Source organism: Aspergillus welwitschiae (genome assembly GCF_003344945.1).
Source record: "Aspergillus welwitschiae strain CBS 139.54b unplaced genomic scaffold BDQ94scaffold_34, whole genome shotgun sequence".
Taxonomy (NCBI): Eukaryota; Fungi; Ascomycota; class Eurotiomycetes; order Eurotiales; family Aspergillaceae; genus Aspergillus; species Aspergillus welwitschiae.
In genome coordinates, this window is record NW_020798728.1 from 228,518 (window position 1) to 246,068 (window position 17,551).

General features: G+C 47.4%; 8 protein-coding genes across 8 annotated transcripts; 2 read left to right on the forward strand and 6 right to left on the reverse strand.

The window, feature by feature from the left end:
* Positions 1 to 1,771: 1,771 nt before the first annotated feature.
* BDQ94DRAFT_149884 (arabinan endo-1,5-alpha-L-arabinosidase) lies at positions 1,772 to 3,184 on the reverse strand. Its single transcript, XM_026767477.1, has 4 exons — positions 2,834 to 3,184; positions 2,295 to 2,771; positions 2,143 to 2,228; positions 1,772 to 2,066 (listed from the first exon to the last, which is right to left on the reverse strand). Exons 1-4 carry the CDS (start codon positions 3,086 to 3,088, stop codon positions 1,928 to 1,930), a joined length of 957 nt encoding a protein of 318 aa, XP_026622824.1. The 5' UTR covers positions 3,089 to 3,184; the 3' UTR covers positions 1,772 to 1,927.
* BDQ94DRAFT_149886 (uncharacterized protein) lies at positions 3,182 to 3,750 on the reverse strand. Its single transcript, XM_026767478.1, has one exon. It carries the CDS (start codon positions 3,739 to 3,741, stop codon positions 3,523 to 3,525), a length of 219 nt encoding a protein of 72 aa, XP_026622825.1. The 5' UTR covers positions 3,742 to 3,750; the 3' UTR covers positions 3,182 to 3,522.
* Positions 3,751 to 4,104: 354 nt separating this feature from the next.
* On the forward strand, positions 4,105 to 5,301 carry BDQ94DRAFT_149888 (uncharacterized protein). The gene is made up of 2 exons (XM_026767479.1): positions 4,105 to 4,978; positions 5,056 to 5,301. The coding sequence occupies exon 1, from the start codon at positions 4,767 to 4,769 to the stop codon at positions 4,953 to 4,955; it is 189 nt and encodes a 62-aa protein (XP_026622826.1). The 5' UTR covers positions 4,105 to 4,766; the 3' UTR covers positions 4,956 to 4,978; positions 5,056 to 5,301.
* Positions 5,302 to 6,124: 823 nt separating this feature from the next.
* On the reverse strand, positions 6,125 to 6,515 carry BDQ94DRAFT_149889 (uncharacterized protein). The gene has a single exon (XM_026767480.1). It carries the CDS (start codon positions 6,384 to 6,386, stop codon positions 6,216 to 6,218), a length of 171 nt encoding a protein of 56 aa, XP_026622827.1. The 5' UTR covers positions 6,387 to 6,515; the 3' UTR covers positions 6,125 to 6,215.
* Positions 6,516 to 9,428: 2,913 nt separating this feature from the next.
* BDQ94DRAFT_80955 (glycoside hydrolase family 16 protein) lies at positions 9,429 to 11,026 on the reverse strand. The gene is made up of 3 exons (XM_026776594.1): positions 10,423 to 11,026; positions 9,919 to 10,372; positions 9,429 to 9,861 (listed from the first exon to the last, which is right to left on the reverse strand). The coding sequence occupies exons 1-3, from the start codon at positions 10,812 to 10,814 to the stop codon at positions 9,517 to 9,519; spliced, it is 1,191 nt and encodes a 396-aa protein (XP_026622828.1). The 5' UTR covers positions 10,815 to 11,026; the 3' UTR covers positions 9,429 to 9,516.
* Positions 11,027 to 11,182: 156 nt separating this feature from the next.
* BDQ94DRAFT_149891 (putative peroxidase) lies at positions 11,183 to 12,663 on the reverse strand. Its single transcript, XM_026767481.1, has one exon. The coding sequence runs from the start codon at positions 12,632 to 12,634 to the stop codon at positions 11,900 to 11,902; it is 735 nt and encodes a 244-aa protein (XP_026622829.1). The 5' UTR covers positions 12,635 to 12,663; the 3' UTR covers positions 11,183 to 11,899.
* A 4-nt stretch (positions 12,664 to 12,667) lies between these two features.
* BDQ94DRAFT_149893 (alpha/beta fold hydrolase) lies at positions 12,668 to 14,542 on the reverse strand. The gene is made up of 2 exons (XM_026767482.1): positions 13,818 to 14,542; positions 12,668 to 13,761 (listed from the first exon to the last, which is right to left on the reverse strand). The coding sequence occupies exons 1-2, from the start codon at positions 13,983 to 13,985 to the stop codon at positions 12,925 to 12,927; spliced, it is 1,005 nt and encodes a 334-aa protein (XP_026622830.1). The 5' UTR covers positions 13,986 to 14,542; the 3' UTR covers positions 12,668 to 12,924.
* A 179-nt stretch (positions 14,543 to 14,721) lies between these two features.
* BDQ94DRAFT_149895 (carbon-nitrogen hydrolase family protein) lies at positions 14,722 to 15,999 on the forward strand. The gene is made up of 4 exons (XM_026767483.1): positions 14,722 to 14,846; positions 14,912 to 15,000; positions 15,062 to 15,474; positions 15,538 to 15,999. Exons 1-4 carry the CDS (start codon positions 14,802 to 14,804, stop codon positions 15,873 to 15,875), a joined length of 885 nt encoding a protein of 294 aa, XP_026622831.1. The 5' UTR covers positions 14,722 to 14,801; the 3' UTR covers positions 15,876 to 15,999.
* Positions 16,000 to 17,551: the final 1,552 nt, after the last annotated feature.

A 17,551-nucleotide genomic window follows, 5' to 3' on the forward strand; every position in this document is an offset into this window, starting at 1 on the left:
TCTTCCCTCCTTCATCCTGAAGCGTGGTATGGTGGAAAGTCAGGGACCGTACAAGCCCAGGAACTGCATATAAGAGAGAGAGCAGGTCAACAGGTGTAAGATATTCGGCGGCAAGCAGGGTAAGTTCGATAGGGAGCTGGGCTCCTACCCTAGACGCTCTCATGATGTCGCTTTCGCGAACATACGGAAACAGTAAATACAATTCACACGCCCAACTAATCCTTAGCTGCAACCAAGTTAACTATCTGGATTCCGGTGACGTAGGGTGCTTCTTGATGATAGCTGGAATTGAAAGTTGAGCGGTGAGTTCTTGCAATGTCGACTAAAAGGACTGTACATGTCTGACACTTGGCGGCTTGTTCCCCGCAGGAGTCCTTCTGCCTAAGGCTTCAAGAGCCCGTGAATGGTGCATTAGTAATCAAACAAGCCGCCGTCACCCCAGGTCACATTGCTCGCGACAACTTTGGCGGTTTTTGCGTTGTGCTTGACAAACCATGCTTAAAACCGACGCTCTGGTCGCGTTGATTTCCTACGAAATTGCCATGACATCAGCAGGCGGTCAATGATCGCCAGATTAGTCAGGGAGCTACTGCACACGAACATTAGGTTCTTTCTTAGTTAATCCATAGCATACATAGAGGCCCTGCCGTCAACTAAGTAAGGAATCAGCTGTGAAATACTATATCTTTTCAATTACAGCCTGTGCGTAGTATAAAAGATTATAGTTAAGTTACTATTCTAATGAAATAGTTCTAAATTAGAAGAATATTCTTTACAGGTACTTTAATTGTATTTTCTTCTATTTTCCTTGAATTTAAATTGATACTTATATATTTTGATAGGATCTACTTGTCAGGGTAAAAAGCCTGTCAACTGGGTAAAGAATCAGTCACGAAGCACTATAGATTCATAGAATAAAGACAAAGGTAGGCTATATTCACAGAATAGACTGATCCTTGAGGGATCTGTAGCATATTGTAAGGAATCCCAGTCTTATACACCTTGGAAGGGGGTAGGATCACTGTCGATGACCTCAAACACCAAAACTCAACTCAACATCTCACCAACAAACAACAACAACCTCTACTATGCACTATCAATCCACGAGCAAGGATCCCCCCAGTTCATCTATCAGATCGCACCTGTCAGAAAAGGCCACTTTGCCCTTGCAGCCACCGTAAACTTGACCGCATCGACTGCTGCAGCGTGTTCCGTCCGTCCTGTGTCCCCGACAGGGATGGCAGCGCCACACGACAAACAAATGTCTCAGACGCGGAGAATTGCAGCGAGTCTGTGCTCAGTGACAGCTTGGCTAGCTTCAATGCAGAATTTGAGCCATCATTTTTCTCCGTTGCATTGGGGATTGTGCGTTTAATTAATCAGTATGTGGTGAGTTGTTTGTTTCGCTTGGATGGCAATGGCAATGGCAATGTGCACAGTAATGTCGGTATGTAGTAAATTCTTCGGGCCAAAAAACCGAGGAATTCTGATTGTTCCACAATTGAGTTTAGGTGCGGTCCGTAGGATGGTATGTTATGTTTGTTTGTTTGTTGTCTAGGCCTTTTTTTAGATGGGGTGGCATTTTTGCTTTTTGTATGGGGATGGGATGGGGAATGTCAAAGGGGGAGTGACGGAATTAAGGATCAAGTAGGGTGATGGTAATTTCATCGTTCGGTTGCCCCTTCTAGTGACTCCTGTTGTTGACATTCTTAATTCGAGACGCTTCATATTTTCTACAGACATTCTACACAAATTTCTCAAACAAATTTTGTCTCAATATGTATATATTAAATCGCAATATAAAACATTACGAATTAACGTAATTAGCTAAATACAATCGAACGCAGGTATCATCATGCAAATAATACCGGGGCCATTTCTGGGCGGCCGGTAAAATGTATGTATGTATAGAAGAAGAAGAGTGAAATCAAGCCACAACAGGCCACCCATCAGTCCATGTGAGCGTGTTCCAGCCGAACTGGTAGTCATCGACAGCCAGGCCAATGTTCTTGTTGGCATAGTGGTAGTAGACGACAATACCGTGGCTGGTGGTGTTGATGATACCCCTACAATTGATCATTGTTAGCATACTTCCCCGTTTGATGTGCGTCAAGCCACAAAAGAAGACAGGGGCAAACTTACTGTCCACCAGGGCCGTAGACATAGTCGTGGCTGGCCAGAACGGTGGTTCCGCCGCTGTTCAGGCATGAAACACCATCCTTGTCGACCTGCAGGCGAAATTAGCATTTCCCCCCCTATTCCTTGAATGTTGATTATTGGCATATGGCACTTACAAAGTTACCCGTTCCAGTCTTGGACCGGCAAACGACAATGCGGTACTCATCGCCCTGGGCAGGCAGGGAGGTCGTGTACCCCTGAGCCTTGCCGGACGAGAAGGTGAGGTAGTAGTAGCCTCCGTACTCGTACAGGTAAGAAGCCTCAATAGCATGGTTACCCGATGCGTTGTAGGCCAAGTTAGTGGGCGTGCTGCTGCTGGCGCTCAGGGAGTCGGTCATTTCCACCTGGTAGAGACCTTGCCAGTAGGAGCCGAATTGGAGATAGGGGGTGCTGCCAATGGTGATCCAGTTGGGGTCAATGGCGTTGTAAGGGGTGGACGAAGACGAGGTGACACCAATCTCGCCGTGGTCGGTCCAGGAGTCGGCTTCCAGGGTGGTGGAGGTTGCAACTCCAATGGTGGAATCCCGGCTGCCCAGGGTAGAGCTAGCATAGTACATGTAGTATGTGCCATCTACGTAGTGTACGTCCGGAGCCTGCGGGAATGTCAGAACTGCAGATGGCAAGGGTGATGTCCAGGGTTGTCAGTCTGTCTTACCCAAAGGTTGGAGGCATTTCCCACTGTAACGATGGATCCGTTAGGCAGTGCATACCCGAGATCAGTCCAGGGACCAGTGATGGCGCTGGCAGAGGAGATATGGACACCACCACCTGTCGAGAAACGAAAGTAGGTTCCGTCCGACACACGGCGAATGACATTGGGGTCGTGTGCCCAGCAGGTTCCCGAGCATGCACCCGGGTCTGAGTAGGCGTTGACCAACGCTACACAAAGAAGCAAGACAAACGAAAGCATAGCGGATAAGGGGGTATCCTCCAAAGGGGAAAAGAAGAAAAGGGAAGAGGAGGGTAAAGGGGAATGGAGGAGGGGAAAAAAAACAAAGAATTGCTGTTTTCTATTCAGCCAGGGTACATTGTCAGTCGAGGGAAGGGCCCTTTATGTACAAATAGCTCGGCCGGTATACATCGGGCCTGTCAATACAATGCTTGCAGAAAAGGTAGCCTTGCAAGTAAGGGCCACGCTAGAGATCCAGCTGAGCTTACGCATGCATTGACCTTCGGGTCATTCTCGTAAATGAGGTAGACTAAAGTCGAGCGATAGTAGGTGTCGACTCCCTTGCTGCAGTGGCCAAGACCAATCACGCCTTCGGAAATAGCTTTAACTTTAGTCGAAGCGACTAGTTGTTAGTGACGACAGTGCTCCATGGGATGTGAGTATATGGCTCATTTCTAATGCCGATTGTTTGCATCGACGTGGAGCCCGTGGCTGAATGCCCGGATGGATCCAGGGCAGGGTTGAGAACCGGCCAGACCTAATCCGTCGGTTACGGGGAGGAAAATCAGGCAACGGAACAAAGCCACTATCAGAGAGAAGCAAAACACAACTGCATGATTTCCCCCGCGTTTGTCGTAGCGAGAGACAGAACAAGCAAATACGAAATAATGCATAACAAAAAGAAGAAAATACCCAAAAAATAGAAGAAGTAAAAAAAATTACTTGAAGAAAATATTACGGGCCAGGCAAAGTTTAGGGTATATCTTAATGTTAGGCACCTGATCGATCGGCTGGCCTTCATCACATTGCCCTTTTGGGACCCCATGACTCCTCAGGCTCGCTGCATCCGAGAAGTGGTTGACCTCGGATTTCGGGTCTCGAAGAAGCAAGAATCTACCTGGACCATTCAGGAGCGTCCCCTGGCAGAGTGGGTTGGTTGGTCCCAAGTAAACGAGGCAATAAATGGCCATACTATAAATTTTTGGGTACTGGTTATCCTCGGGCCGCCTCTCCCGTGCCAACTCTTAACATGGACAAGACTGTGTGGCTTTCAAGTACATTTACAAAGTACTATTACTATCAGCCTCCTAGTCTGCCCTGGCAGTGTTTACCCCCCTCTCCCCTTCCACCATCATAGCGTCATCCATTCATTTCCGGCCACATTCTCACCCCCACAAATGCTTGGCCTGACGTGTCAATCAAAGCGCGCTATAGACATGGTGGGTGTGTGTGTGTGTGTGTGCCAAAGGCCACAACTTGGAGGTAAAGCAACCGGGCTCTCCGCACTCAGTGATTGGATGTCTCCATACAGATGACGGGCTGAAGGGGAGATTTGGTCGGGTTAGTCTTCTTAGTCTCGCCCAGAGCTCGGCCTAGTGGGCGCCTCCCAGGCATTTCGGAAGGCCATCGGTCGATCATGGACCTCCCCTGCCCAATGGGACTTGATCATCAAGTTGGAGTCCGTGAGCATGGGCGGAACCACCACGAAGCTTGCCATTTACATCGGGATGTCGTGATGGGGATCCCCAGATCTGATGATTCATGGGGAGTCGTCTAGTCCGCCGACTAACAACAGTAGCGTCTTGTCACTACTTCTCTACTAGACTATCTCGAGGATCCTCCGATCAATGTCTCCGCTTGCTAAAGACAACCGCAGTACGGAGTAGATGAAGAAGAATGTGTGCCGTTGGGGACGACAATGAGTGCTGCTACCACGTCGGGGCCAACTCTCCCCCTTGCATGCTATCATCACGATTACTCCGTACACTGCTTGGGTATTTCTGCATCTGTTGGATCGATCCGAAGTGAATTGCACAGCCCATCGACTAAGATTTTGTCGCTCAAGTTTGCTGGAAATCTCGCAGCCTTGCTACCCCCCATTATGTAATCCGGGGGGTTCCCCTCCTCTTGGTTCTCCTCCTCTTCCCGAATGCTGTCCCAGTGGTTGAAGTTGCCATGTGCCGAGACTGACCAGATTTTGAGATCAGACGGTACCATGATCGTCTCACGAGGAGAATGTGGGAGTTGTGGTGGTGCTCCTGAGATGTGCCAGTCGGTTGATGGTGCGACCTGCGCTAAGGATGTCGTGACTGGTCCAAGTCATGGCGGATGTGGGAAAATAGAGAGGAGAGAACGCGATACTAGCAAGCAACACGGAACCTGGTCTATATGCGCAAAATTTATTAATGTTTGCTGGTTTGACAGATTCGAACAAAGAATCAAGACTAGCTATGCGATTTTTTTTTTTGATTTTTTGATTTTTTTTTTTTTTTCCTTTTTCCTTTTCTTCTTTTTTCTCTCTTTGGAGGATCCGCTCTCGTGTTTTGCTCTGTTAGTCGCTGCAAGGAGGCCCAGGAAGAAGTAATGATGACCGCATGCAGCTACGAAGATGACTACTGACGGAGGACATCTCACCGAATCTCACGGAGTCAGACCGGATTGCGGTGAACAACACATTGCGATACCTGATTATCTGCGTTGCGGAAATTACTCAAGTGCCTTAATGGTGGTGGCTATTCCCCATCGCGAGCAGAGTTGCAACGATAAGTACGGATTGCGTCTTCTGGAGGATCTCCCACTCGTTCCAGGGACGGCAGCGGATGGGACGGTTTTCCGCGGTGGATAATGGCCGTTCCTCCATTACATGCATGGATTTCTCATATGATAGTCTTGCGGTGGAGAAACTGTGGAGGGTGTTGGTTTTAGGTATTCTCCGAAAACAAACATGGGCGGTATGGCTGCTTATCGTGTTGCGTTTCCGGAAATTTCTCATTCAGGAGAAAGAAGAGGAGAACTTTGGAGAGAGGATCAAAGGGGTGAGTAAATGGCAGAAAAGAATTGGGTATGTTTTTGATTTGACTTTACAAGAGACTTTGCAGCGATCTTGTTTTTGGGGCGTCACAATCGATCGACGGGATCTGAGATGGCCGAGCCACGGTATTCCTTCTGCGTAACGCGACCACCCAGATTGGTGCCGGAGATAACTGGCAGCCATGGCTATGTCCGCTGCTAGAGTAGAGAACGGCTCTCTCACCCGCAACCGTAGTGAAGTATACAAACAGATATCAAGTTTGTTTTATGCTGTTCGAATAGACTGCAATGTAACTATTCGAACTATTCCCCCACACATTCCTGAACAGCCATGGCGTCAGCCATCCGTCCTCCGTGGCCATACTAACATGTCACACGACACTACATCCAAGCAAGACAGATAGCCAGATCCAACAATCACAAGAAACAGAACATACAATGGAACAATTCTCAACCAATAACTAACCACAAACCACAAACCCTCCTGATCAACCAATACACACAACATCCCCCATACTATCTATTTTAAGCACACAAGCACAGACTCCCAAGCAAGGGACACATCAATTACTCGAACTCAACTGTCACTTTCCACGAACCCCTATCAAACTATACCATATCAACAATCCGATTCACCACACAAAATCAAGAGACAAGAATAGCATTCTACTACGTCCAAAGAAAAGAAAGACAAGTCTCATGCATCCTGCAGGGGCAAATGAGATGCCTCACCACCACAAAGAGCCAAGTAAAGTAAGTAATCTGCAGAGAGGTCGACACGCGTCCAGCACATGGTTGTGGCTCCTTCAAGCTTCTTTTACCCCTGACGATGAAAACTTTGAGGGAGGCGCGTTCCTGCAGTAGCTTTTTCTCTGTGGCTGCTGTACGTACGTAAGAGGGACTAGATAGGAGAGATGGTACCTGACAGGTAGGGTGGTGATGGGGAGTGGCGAATCTTGGTAGACCTGCTATATTGGACCGATATTATATTTCTTCGCCATTTTAGAAGTAGCCTGATTAAGGGATCTGTCTGCTAAAGGTATACACAACACTCCATACTCTCTAGTCTCCTGTTCCATGACCAAGGAGGGAGTATACATCTCCCCCCAAAGCAACCAAGCCCAATATCACCCCAATCGCCACTCCCAAAACACCTCACAAACACCCAATTTCCAGAAAAGAGTCCCTCAATACCCACCTTCAATGTAACCACCACCTATACTACCCTCATTTCCCTCATAGGCACTCCCAAAATCCATGAGGGTACTCCCCGATGCCAACCGGACCGCGATGACGCGTCCCCGGTCGACACATCACGAATCGGGTTCCCACAGCCAGGAATAAGCAAATATGATACGGGGATAAATATATCTTGCAGATGTAACCTTATAATTATAATTATAATCATGATTTGCTTGCTTGTTCCATGGTTTGTTTTTTGCATAAGTATGTTCTTATGTTGTATTAGCTACTTGATGCTGGTTTGTATAGTTTTGGGTTGCCGGTTTCGGGTCGGAGTAATTATAACATTGATTTTATGTAGTGGAAAGGAACTATTGGGGAGTTGCATTTGTTAGTAGGTATACTGTAATAATATTGCGTTCTATTCTATGTTGTTTTTGATTGTGGTAATAGTGCGTGCTAACTGTAGTCTTTAAATTTGATAGATAGTTTGTGGATATTGTTGATATTTTATGATGATGATGGTGGATGCAGTATGTGCAAGCATGCAGACTAATAGTGTAGTGATCACAAAGGAGGACAGTATGCTGAATAGTCATTCAAGCTTACTTTTGGTGCTTACGTTGTGAATCATAATTTTTGCTGAGGAACCAATCGTTATATTGCTTTTATGCGGTCTTTTTGGATGGATCCTGGTCATTTTTCATGAGTTTGGACAATCTAAATGTACAAATAGCTGGAGGAGCTTAATATGTTTTCTAGATCATATAATATGACTTGATTAATGAAAGCGTCTTTCGAGCCTCTCAGATTGCTCTTACATACTACTCTTCCATTTTACATATTACAATTCCATTCAAACTTGACGCTACCCACACTCGCCAGCATACATTTCGTGCAGTCAACAGAGCAAGACCTGTCTTCTCAATAATCCTCAGGGTCTAAAATCTAGCCCGCGAATATACAACATATCTGCCAAACTGTTATTGAATATGTCCATTACGATTTTGTCGGACAGCATGCCTCGGCTGTCGAGTATGCAGCTACCCTCTTCACCGTCTCCCCATCTCCCCAAATACTGTACTCAACATTATTCACAGCTTCGAGAACAGGCCTTAGATAAGGCTGTCAAATGATTACGAACTGTCTACCTTCGGGCGCCCATCACGCCATATGTAACGCCGATCAACTCAGCTACCGTGATTGCATGTCCATGTATGCAGCTGTGCATAATCAAATGCTTACTCAAAAGTAGCATCTGTACATAGAAAGCTCTCTTCTCATAATACAAATATTGCTTTTGATAAATCAAATAAAAAAAAAAGGTATCCCTGACCCTCGCGTAACTATCTCGATGGTGGATATCATCATAGAACGGCGGTGTCCAGAATGACGACATCTTCTTTCAGCATGAATATTGCAGTTATATTATACACTGCAAGAACTAAAGCAGCTCAAATGTCACATCATAGCAGCTCTCACTACCATCACCATTATAGCAACCCTTTTCCTTTCCTCGTTGATAATTTCCCCATGCAGACCCGAAAGCGAATAGGCACCCGCGCTAACTGGAAACCTAGATCGACGGTCCCGGAAGGGTTCTCGAAAGAAGCAGAAGATTACTAGACTCAGCAGTTAGTAGTATCCGCTAGTATTGTAAAATTACTATAAGTGGTTGGGAAAATACCATGTCCGCTTACGCTCTTGCTGTCGCTACCGCTGAAATATGCATACGTGTACATCTAGACCATTATCAAAAAAACTACTAAGGAATGTGTACTCGACAGGTGAGCAGAACTATATATGTCAGGGGACCAGTACTTACATAGATATTTTCCAAAGGAAAACTGTGATTCAGATCTGAGATGTGCTTTCCGGCTTGCCTACCAGCATGTCAGTTACTGGCTAGGCGCCACTTTGTAGGTCACTATTACTGGTAGGATAGCAACCTATGGAATTAGGATTGTGTCTCATACTCAACACACTAGGAGCTCTCTGAATCTCAGGAAGGGTCTTACCAGGCCTGCCTGTTCTTCGATGTGCTCAAGTCACTGACGACTCCCAGTTGAAGGTGGTGCTAATACTGTTCGGCAAATGCTAGTGTTGACTACTAGAGGTGCTATGTTCAACATCACATGGCTCTCTGGCTTGGTGAATGAGTTTAGATGCCTCAGATTCATTGCCGGATGGAATTGAGGGAACAATGATGTGCACTGATTTATATGTTACCTATGTCCTAAGACAAAAGGTGTCTGAATTATTCCCTAAATGTCAATCATAAGAACCAAAGAACAAACTTCTCATTGAAAGTTCGTAGCTGGTATGTTCCTCCATCTATCTATCCGGACCAATAATCGCCATTCGAGTCATCCGCGTCAGCCATTACCTCATTCATGAAAGTTATAATCATAACTAGCAAAAAGCAAAAGACGAGTCTCTATACGGAAGCCAACCATCTAACTAGCCTGATATACTTTGAAGCTTTTAAACTCCCAGTACGCCTGAGTAAACTTGCCAGGGTTGCTGCGGACAAAACTTTCGCATGTACCCGGACAGTGATACTGTTCAGTATAGAATGCCTTGTTACCACCGAGCTGTCCGCAGAGATCGATGTTGGCAATTATACTTTGATTTTTGAAGTGAGAGGGTATATCGCAGTGAGTATTGGGAAAGTCAGCCAATGCAGTCCCCCATGTTGATGGGTCTGGAGTGCTGCTCGAGTTCGAAATGTCGTCGGGAATAGAATCGCGTGAGAAGAACCAAGCTCGGATTCCGGCATCCCGTAGCTCCAGAGCGTAAACCTATTGTCGTCAATATATGCACTGCATGACTCATATCTGTAATAAAGGATGACTTACCCCGCCGCCATTCTCGTTCATTTCTTGACCGTACGTGCTTGGCGAGCCCTGTACACCACATCCGGCGTTGCTATGCGTGCTGTTGTCGCAGGTCACGTAATTTGGGGTACCGGTTTCCTTTCTCTTGACATTCATTTTACAACCGCTGGTTGTATGCAATGTAACGGCATTTCCCTCGGTGGCCAGGTTGTTCGTCTCAACCACGTCGATTTCTCCGTTTTCAGGCCAGTTGTAGGTATCGGTTAACCACAGTGCTGGCCACAGGCCACAGCCATATGGCGTGTGGAGAATGTCGAAGATGAAGAGGCCGCTATCGTAACTTGTTTTTGACTCCAGACGCACAGACTGTCTTCCTTTTGTTGCATTCTTGTTGGATGTGTCCACCTTGAGCACAACGGAGTCTTCGCCAGCATAGGTCAGATTCAAGGAATTTGATGTTGACTGATTTACATATCTGTGTATCGTTAGTTGTGTCTAATACGTTGAGGATGGGAATAGCCATACTGGACAAACCCATCAGTGGGATCCTCGCCAGAATAGTAGTTGAACCGGTCAAAGAACGAGTTGCCCGAATACGTGTCCACCAGCTTGTAATCAAGCTTGGAATAGTCGGGATACCCTTTCTTCTTCGTCCCTTCGACTGCACCAACAACGACTGCAATGATGATGACAATGATGACGGCTGCTATAATCAACTTTTTCCGTAGCGACCAGCCGCGAGGGTCGTACCAGGAATACTGAGCGGCCGTCTGCTGCGAAGGTATAAATTGCCCGGATCCTGGCGGCGGGGGAGGCCCTGCATGACCGAGATCATCGTCTAATTTGGGAAGCTGACTGGTGGCGCCCCCATACCTGCTGTATTCAGTGCCGGGTGTATAGTAATGCTTATCGGCCATGATGGCCCAAGCTTATCAGATAGAAAGGACACAAGTGATATAATTATAGCAAGAACGAAGTGTATCCAACTATTTTCGCAGTAAACGAATGTATGTAGCTAGCAGAATTGACAATGAAAAGGTTGGGGAGGTGAACTTGAAGTCGCCGGGCGGGATGGTGTCATAAAGATCTGCGAGTCAGACTGGCGTTACCTTAACGATCATGGCCTGATTAGGCAATCAGCAGTCGCAACCGGGAAGTAATCTTTGAACAATTCTATATGCGGAGGTTGCTTCCACGACCGTGCAAAATGTTGGGAGCAAGACGGGACACTGGGAAGAGGCCCCAACGATGAGAAGGCTAGTGGATTGAGGAGATAACTCTGACTGTCTCTGCTGCTTAATGCTGGATTATTGATAGGCAAGGATGTATTGCGCTGGCTGGGATGTTTCCAGAACAAGAAGCGTATGTTCTGTTTGCACGGTCCCTGACAACGCTTGTCTCAGTTGGGAAGGTGACCCCTGGACCCTGTTCCAGTGCATTAGTCATCGCCATTGATCATGACAGAATATTCAAGGTATTGCTTCGAATCATAGCAGCTGTAGAAAGGAATGCCATTCTGGCTGAAATAATGATATTAATGTTGCTCTAGATCATAAACTGAAAGTTCCATGGCGACCTGTTATCTGTTCTAAATTTAGTGACACGGGCGGCCCCAGCAGTGAACCGAGACAGAAGTGCAGCCAAAATGAGGGGAATCCGAAACAAGCCTTCTGTGGGCGAGACACAAAGGCTATTGTGGGGTGATATAGCCAAAGCGAGGGGATCATGCAATCTATATGATATTTGTACTCAGTAGAAACAATAAATGATCAATCACTGTAATCTTCAATCGGAGCCAAAATTTGAATCTTCATGATTACCGATCCCAAAAAAGCACATATGACAATAGCGCGCCCGTGCTGTCAGCCTGACAAGCCCCAACATGTTGATCAAAACCCAACATCGCACATTAAAGAAGAATCATCTCCCAAGGCCATTCAGCTATGCCTAAATTGCCAAGCGAACCTGCACCTCAATAGCGCCATGCAGCCTAATCTAGCGCTTAAAAAGGCCAAGCATAGTGCGAAATGACTAACAGCAGCGCTAGTGCCTCTGGGAAATACACCTTGAATCGTCGTGGGCTCCAACCTTCCTCGTACGGCAGACGCTCTTCGCCAAAGACAGCACGCACATAGTCATCCGGGATACCCTTCGTGACACCCTTGCCAAAGACACTTCGCAGAGCTGCCACTTCAGAACACGCAACGTAGTGTTCGAATTTGCCAAACTGCAGGTGTGGATTGTCCCTCTGCTGTTCATCATATCGCACCTTTCGATACCTTCCCATGACTGTGCTGTGAAACTTCCCTTCCTTCGCAGTCCGAAGGAATTGTTTGTATAGGTCAGGGTCTAGGTGGATGCAGTCGCCCAACGCGCGGTCTTGTCGGGTGATTGAGACATCGTGTTCCAAAGCATGAGGACGGCCGACTTGATCGAGGTTGAGCACTGGTATCCCGTCTCTATTCACTTGTCCCGGGTCGCGTAGTCCAACTTGGGAGCTTCCTGGTGGTCCGTGTTTTGCGTCGTCGGAGTGGATTTGAAAGACACGGCTTACGAGAACAGAGGCTATGTCCAGGCCTAACCCGACATATCGAATGGCCGATTTCAGCTCAGCAGCGGTGATGGACTTTCCGTCGCGCGCGATATAGCCATGGTTGGCGAGTGAATTGAGAACAGGACACGGAGAACGTAGGTCGTCTGCTCCTGCGGGATGGTACTGGCCCTTCTGGAGCTCCATTTTGCAAGGATACGGAGAGAAAGATTGGGTGGGGGGGGGCGGAATTAGACAGGGTGTGCTTGCTCTCTATATGCATTATGATGGCGGGAGGGGCCTGGAATGGTCAGCCTAGACTTGGGAACGGGTGACTGCGGCGCCTCGATCACGAGCATCGCAGCCCCCTGGAATACGACATCCTTCAAGCCCGGTTTTGATTCACGCATCAACCCTGTCCGTCCAGTCAAGGTCAGCTGGGTCTATTGTACACTCATCTATGATAAATCCTGTTGAGGAACCCCAGCAGGTATCTTTCAGGTGCATCTGTCCACAAACTCTTCAAGCATCTTGTTCAGCTCGTGCTCCCTCTCCCAGCCCAGCATATGGCCGCTGCCTTCAAAGACCTTCCATTGGATTCCGTCACCGATCTCCTCGCGTATTATTTCCCCATGGCGGAAGGTCAGCATCAAGTCTCTGGTGCCATGGCACACGAAGATCCGCTCCCTCCCCACTTGATCTCCCAAAGATTTGAGCTGCTCCGCTGACTTGTGATGGAAATAGCAGGCCAACACCTGCATCATGAATCCTTTCTTCGTATGCGCTTCGGTGTCAGCCCGCTTATGCAACATACCAGCAGCAAACCGATCACGCTTGGTGGGAAAGTTCATCGCCGGGTCCTCGTACTCCGTGTCTGGTTCGGCGAGGAAATCCTCGGGGAAGAGACTCCTTGCCATCCTCTCGAGCTCGATATCGACATGGCGGGGAATGAACATGCCTGCCCGTTCGCGCAAGTTCTCGAAGAATGGACCTGTCCGAACCAGGCGCGGAGCGGTACAGCAGAGGGTCAGGCTCAATAGGCGATCCGGAATGAGCATTCCAATCTCTTGAGCGATCATGCCACCCATACTAGCACCGATGACATGGATCGATCGTTCAGGGGGAGCAGCAAGGTCGATCCAGCCCAGCGAGGCGACCAGGTCTACTACATCTCGAGCCATCTCGGATGTGGAGTAATAAGAGATCGGTTTGTCCGACCGGCCGACTCCACGATTGTCAAAAACCAGGCAAGAATATTTGGAAGCATGCTGGTGACCAAAGTATTTGGTCTGACGCCTCCAGTCCTTGAGACTTGCATTGAGACCCATTACCCACTGCGACCCATGTCAGTACCATCGCACAGTGAGGTCATGAAATAGTTCATACTTACCACGAGCTTCACTGGGCCAGAGCCATGGATCTCATAGTTAATGTTCAGGGGCCCTCCTCGCCTGTTTTGCGCCACAGTACATGATCCGGACGTTGTGGCAGGGAGGTTATAATTGACGGTACTGTATGCGGAATGTTTGATGACTTCCTCGGCAAGGAGTGGTGCCATGTCTTCTAATTCTATCTGCGGTCTAAACTTGGAGGGTTGTGATCAAGAAAAGGATTCCAGAGGATTTGGGCGTGGACCATGTCAGAACTGGGCAGCTCCTCACATGTCCCGTTTTCTTTTTCTTGGCAGGAGTCATCCGAGGCCGCCGTGTGATCCATCTGTTCCTGTCGATGATCTCACTTCCCGCTTTCGTGTTGCTTGTGTTACCCACCAGCTGACTGAGCGCAGGCGGCGTCATATTATTCATATGCAAAAGATAATTGTGCGGGGATTTCTTTATGAATTACAATAGATACAACTTTAATCCGTTGCATCCGTATGGCTAGATACCGATAATCTGCGACCATTGCAGAGCGCTTTTGTGGCATTGGCATGCAATATATCGCTCAATAAATTACACTCAATTTATGCCTGGCTCCCAACACATAAGTTTTATACAGTGATGACCAATACCTCGAATTGAGCTTCGTCATGGAGCTTTCCTGTGGCGTTTCAAACTTGACGCGCCCGATACTCTTCTAAGCATGCCAACCAAGGAATAGTCTATGAAATTAAATAAACATCTTTAACAACTACGTGAAGCCTCTTCGCATCCATTTCGGCTAAGCATTGTAGTAATGAGTAAATGAGTAGACAGTGCAGCGGAGATCTTTAGATTTCGTAACGTTATCACTGCTTATCGGTCCAGCTTGACTCCAACACCATGCGGGGTGTCGCTGACCCACCATCTCCAACTCGACAATTGCATAACATCCCCTCTGCTCCCTACTATCCCCACGAGGCAGAGAGTGATACTCAGGTTTATATTCAATCACAATGGCATCAATTCGCCGCGTCGCCGTCATTCAATGGAACATCAAGGTACGCAATGCCCCCTCCCCCACCCAACTTTCCAATCCTCCCCTCAACCAATTTAATGAATCCAGGACCTCGCCATCGACGAGAATCACCAAATAGCATGCGCCTACATCCGTGACGCCGCATCCCAGGGTGCCGAACTTGCCGTTCTCCCAGAGTACTACACCCTCTTCCTGCCTCCTCAACCCTACACTCACTAACGAATCTCCAAAACATAGATACCACTTAACCGGCTGGGCCCCCTCCGACCCATCCTGGACTGCTCTCGCCTCCAAAACGACCCCCTACCTCGAAGCCTACCAGTCTCTTGCCCGCGAGCTCAACATCTGCATTGTCCCCGGCACTATCGTCGAACACCATGGCCGCTCCCCGAACGAACAACAACAACCAGTCCTCTACAACACCGCCTACTTCATCTCCAACGACGGGAGTATCCTAGGCCACTACCGCAAGAAGAATATCTGGCACCCTGAACGTCCCTACCTTACCTCTTCCGGGCATGATCCGCATGAAGTGTTCGATACGCCTATCGGAAAGGTAGGGTTGCTTATCTGCTGGGATCTGGCGTTTCCGGAGGCGTTCCGGGAATTGATCTGTAAGGGGGCGGAGATTGTGGTTATACCTACTTATTGTAAGATTCAGCTTTTGTTTCTTTGTATTGAGCATGTGCTAATTATACTACTTGTGAAAAAAGGGAGCAAATACGACGCCTCTCCAGCTGCACTCCAACACAATCCCAATTCTGAAGCTCTCTTCCTTGAGTCGACGCTCACGGCGCGATGCTTCGAGAATACCTGCGGAATTATCTTTGCCAATGTGGCGAGGGGAAAGCAAGACGAGAGTGATCGATTCTTGGGTCTTTCGAGGGTATGTCTGCCCATTGTGGGGACTGTGGGTGCTATGGGGGACGAGGAGGGCGTGATGGTGGTGAATATGGATATGGGGGTGGTGAAGATTGCAGAGGAAAATTACCGTGTCAGGGAGGATCTGGCGAGGGAAGGGTGGTATTATACGTATCGGCATCAGAGGTGATTCAAGTGAGTTATCATGACTCTACAATGCTATACAAAATCAATATATAGACGGAGATGAAACCAAGTTTATCTCCCAAGATAGAGCGTCCTTTTTCCTTGCTTCCATTCTTGCTCCTCCTGGCGAAGTCAATTTTCTGAAGCTTTTCATTATCGCCCGTGATCGCTTCATTGATCTTCGCCTTGGAGAGGATAATGCGCGGTGATCTTGTCTCCTAGCAGTCAATATCCATAGAAGCGTCTCAGATGATCACAAACCATCCTTGATGTCCGCTTCGTGGCACACTGAAGCCAAGCACAACAGCGGGAAGTTCTCGAAAGTAGCAGGATAGAAAAACACCATAGGTGGTAGCAAATAGAACCAGATGGTCCATTCTTCCTGATCCAGACGCCCCGTCTTTCTCACTTTCTTCCTTTCTTCTCTTCCATAGTTGCTGATTATCCACTCATCGAATGCCTCGCGCTACTATCTAGCCTATACTTAGCAGTTAGCCGAGTCCAACTCTGTACTCTTACTAAAAATGAGAATGGGGTATAGTAAATTGGGAGGGAGGTGGCTGGCTTACCTGGTCTCCAGTATAGTGGCAAGATAGTAGTAGACCTAATAGGGGACATTCAGTCTCTCATTTTCTTTTCCATCCACCCCAACCACATTAAAACGTGTGCGCTTTATCGGTAATCCGAGTAATGCACACCGGTTGCTAGAACTTCACGCCCCGGAGGAAGATCATCTTGATTTGGGCAATTTTCTTCACTTGATAGTGAGTTATATGCATATAGAAGATGAAGTCGAAGAGAATATCAAGAAGAATATTCTCGAGCCTGAATGGTGAGAGGAAAGATGCTGCATACTTGAAGAAGATGCTAAATATGAAATAGAAGATGAAGTCCTTGATTTCCACGAGAGCAGAATCGAGGATGATATATATACCCATCCCACCCTGGTGGGTTTCCAGTGACCCTTCCCTCATCTCATTCACATTTTATCTGTCCCATTTGTCACTCACAAGGCCATCATAGTGCATCGTACGCTAATATAGTTCCAGAACATATCTGTAACTACTAAGTACGATGCTTGAATTGCTGATACTTCACCAACAGGGCATCACCAAGGTATATTATATATAGTAGCTTTGCGACGGGTTCACCCTCTTATCATTTAGTCGGCAAAATCCAATCACTTGATGGCTACCTCCTTGCTCAAGCAGGTGCCAATGGTAGTTCCCGGACATGTCTCTCTCCTAGGCGGGGAATGTCCATGTAACAGTAATCTAGTTCACCTCCCACTAGACATCACAAATGCACAGAAGATGAGTAGTATGATGGGTGAAGAATTAACAACGCTGATTGGTTGTTCAACAATGCAATTAGCTGTGAATACTACTAGTATCCACATGACACACTAATAGCTGATTTGGTATAGCGTCTCCAGTGATGATCTGTGGTGGGTTGTTATCAGGATCACATCAATCAGATTTTGTCAGTGAGGTGAAAGGGGTGGGTTAGGTACTTGGATATTCATTACATTCTTTATCGATATTCACTATATACATTATCCGGCGATACAATTCAAGGGGTCTTGATTTCAGTGACTACTCTATTGATTCATTGTACTAAAGCACCGCCGTACAGCACTACTATACATCATGGCACTGACTGCTAAGCTGCAACCGTCTG

Excerpts from the sequence above, each read along its gene's own strand:
- BDQ94DRAFT_149884 (XM_026767477.1), bottom strand. The coding sequence starts at position 3,088 with ATGCTTTCGTTTGTCTTGCTTCTTTGTGTAGCGTTGGTCAACGCCTAC. Across the intron at positions 2,229-2,294 it reads AGACTGGAACGGGTAACTTT|GTCGACAAGGATGGTGTTTC; the intron begins GTAAGTGCCATA and ends TTTCGCCTGCAG. Across the intron at positions 2,067-2,142 it reads GTCTACGGCCCTGGTGGACA|GGGTATCATCAACACCACCA; the intron begins GTAAGTTTGCCC and ends GATCAATTGTAG.
- BDQ94DRAFT_149886 (XM_026767478.1), bottom strand. The coding sequence starts at position 3,741 with ATGCATTATTTCGTATTTGCTTGTTCTGTCTCTCGCTACGACAAACGC.
- BDQ94DRAFT_149888 (XM_026767479.1), top strand. The coding sequence starts at position 4,767 with ATGAGTGCTGCTACCACGTCGGGGCCAACTCTCCCCCTTGCATGCTAT.
- BDQ94DRAFT_149889 (XM_026767480.1), bottom strand. The coding sequence starts at position 6,386 with ATGTTGTGTGTATTGGTTGATCAGGAGGGTTTGTGGTTTGTGGTTAGT.
- BDQ94DRAFT_80955 (XM_026776594.1), bottom strand. The coding sequence starts at position 10,814 with ATGGCCGATAAGCATTACTATACACCCGGCACTGAATACAGCAGGTAT. Across the intron at positions 10,373-10,422 it reads CCCACTGATGGGTTTGTCCA|ATATGTAAATCAGTCAACAT; the intron begins GTATGGCTATTC and ends AACGATACACAG. Across the intron at positions 9,862-9,918 it reads TGAACGAGAATGGCGGCGGG|GTTTACGCTCTGGAGCTACG; the intron begins GTAAGTCATCCT and ends TGACGACAATAG.
- BDQ94DRAFT_149891 (XM_026767481.1), bottom strand. The coding sequence starts at position 12,634 with ATGGAGCTCCAGAAGGGCCAGTACCATCCCGCAGGAGCAGACGACCTA.
- BDQ94DRAFT_149893 (XM_026767482.1), bottom strand. The coding sequence starts at position 13,985 with ATGGCACCACTCCTTGCCGAGGAAGTCATCAAACATTCCGCATACAGT. Across the intron at positions 13,762-13,817 it reads CTGGCCCAGTGAAGCTCGTG|TGGGTAATGGGTCTCAATGC; the intron begins GTAAGTATGAAC and ends CATGGGTCGCAG.
- BDQ94DRAFT_149895 (XM_026767483.1), top strand. The coding sequence starts at position 14,802 with ATGGCATCAATTCGCCGCGTCGCCGTCATTCAATGGAACATCAAG. Across the intron at positions 14,847-14,911 it reads TCATTCAATGGAACATCAAG|GACCTCGCCATCGACGAGAA; the intron begins GTACGCAATGCC and ends TAATGAATCCAG. Across the intron at positions 15,475-15,537 it reads TGTGGTTATACCTACTTATT|GGAGCAAATACGACGCCTCT; the intron begins GTAAGATTCAGC and ends TTGTGAAAAAAG.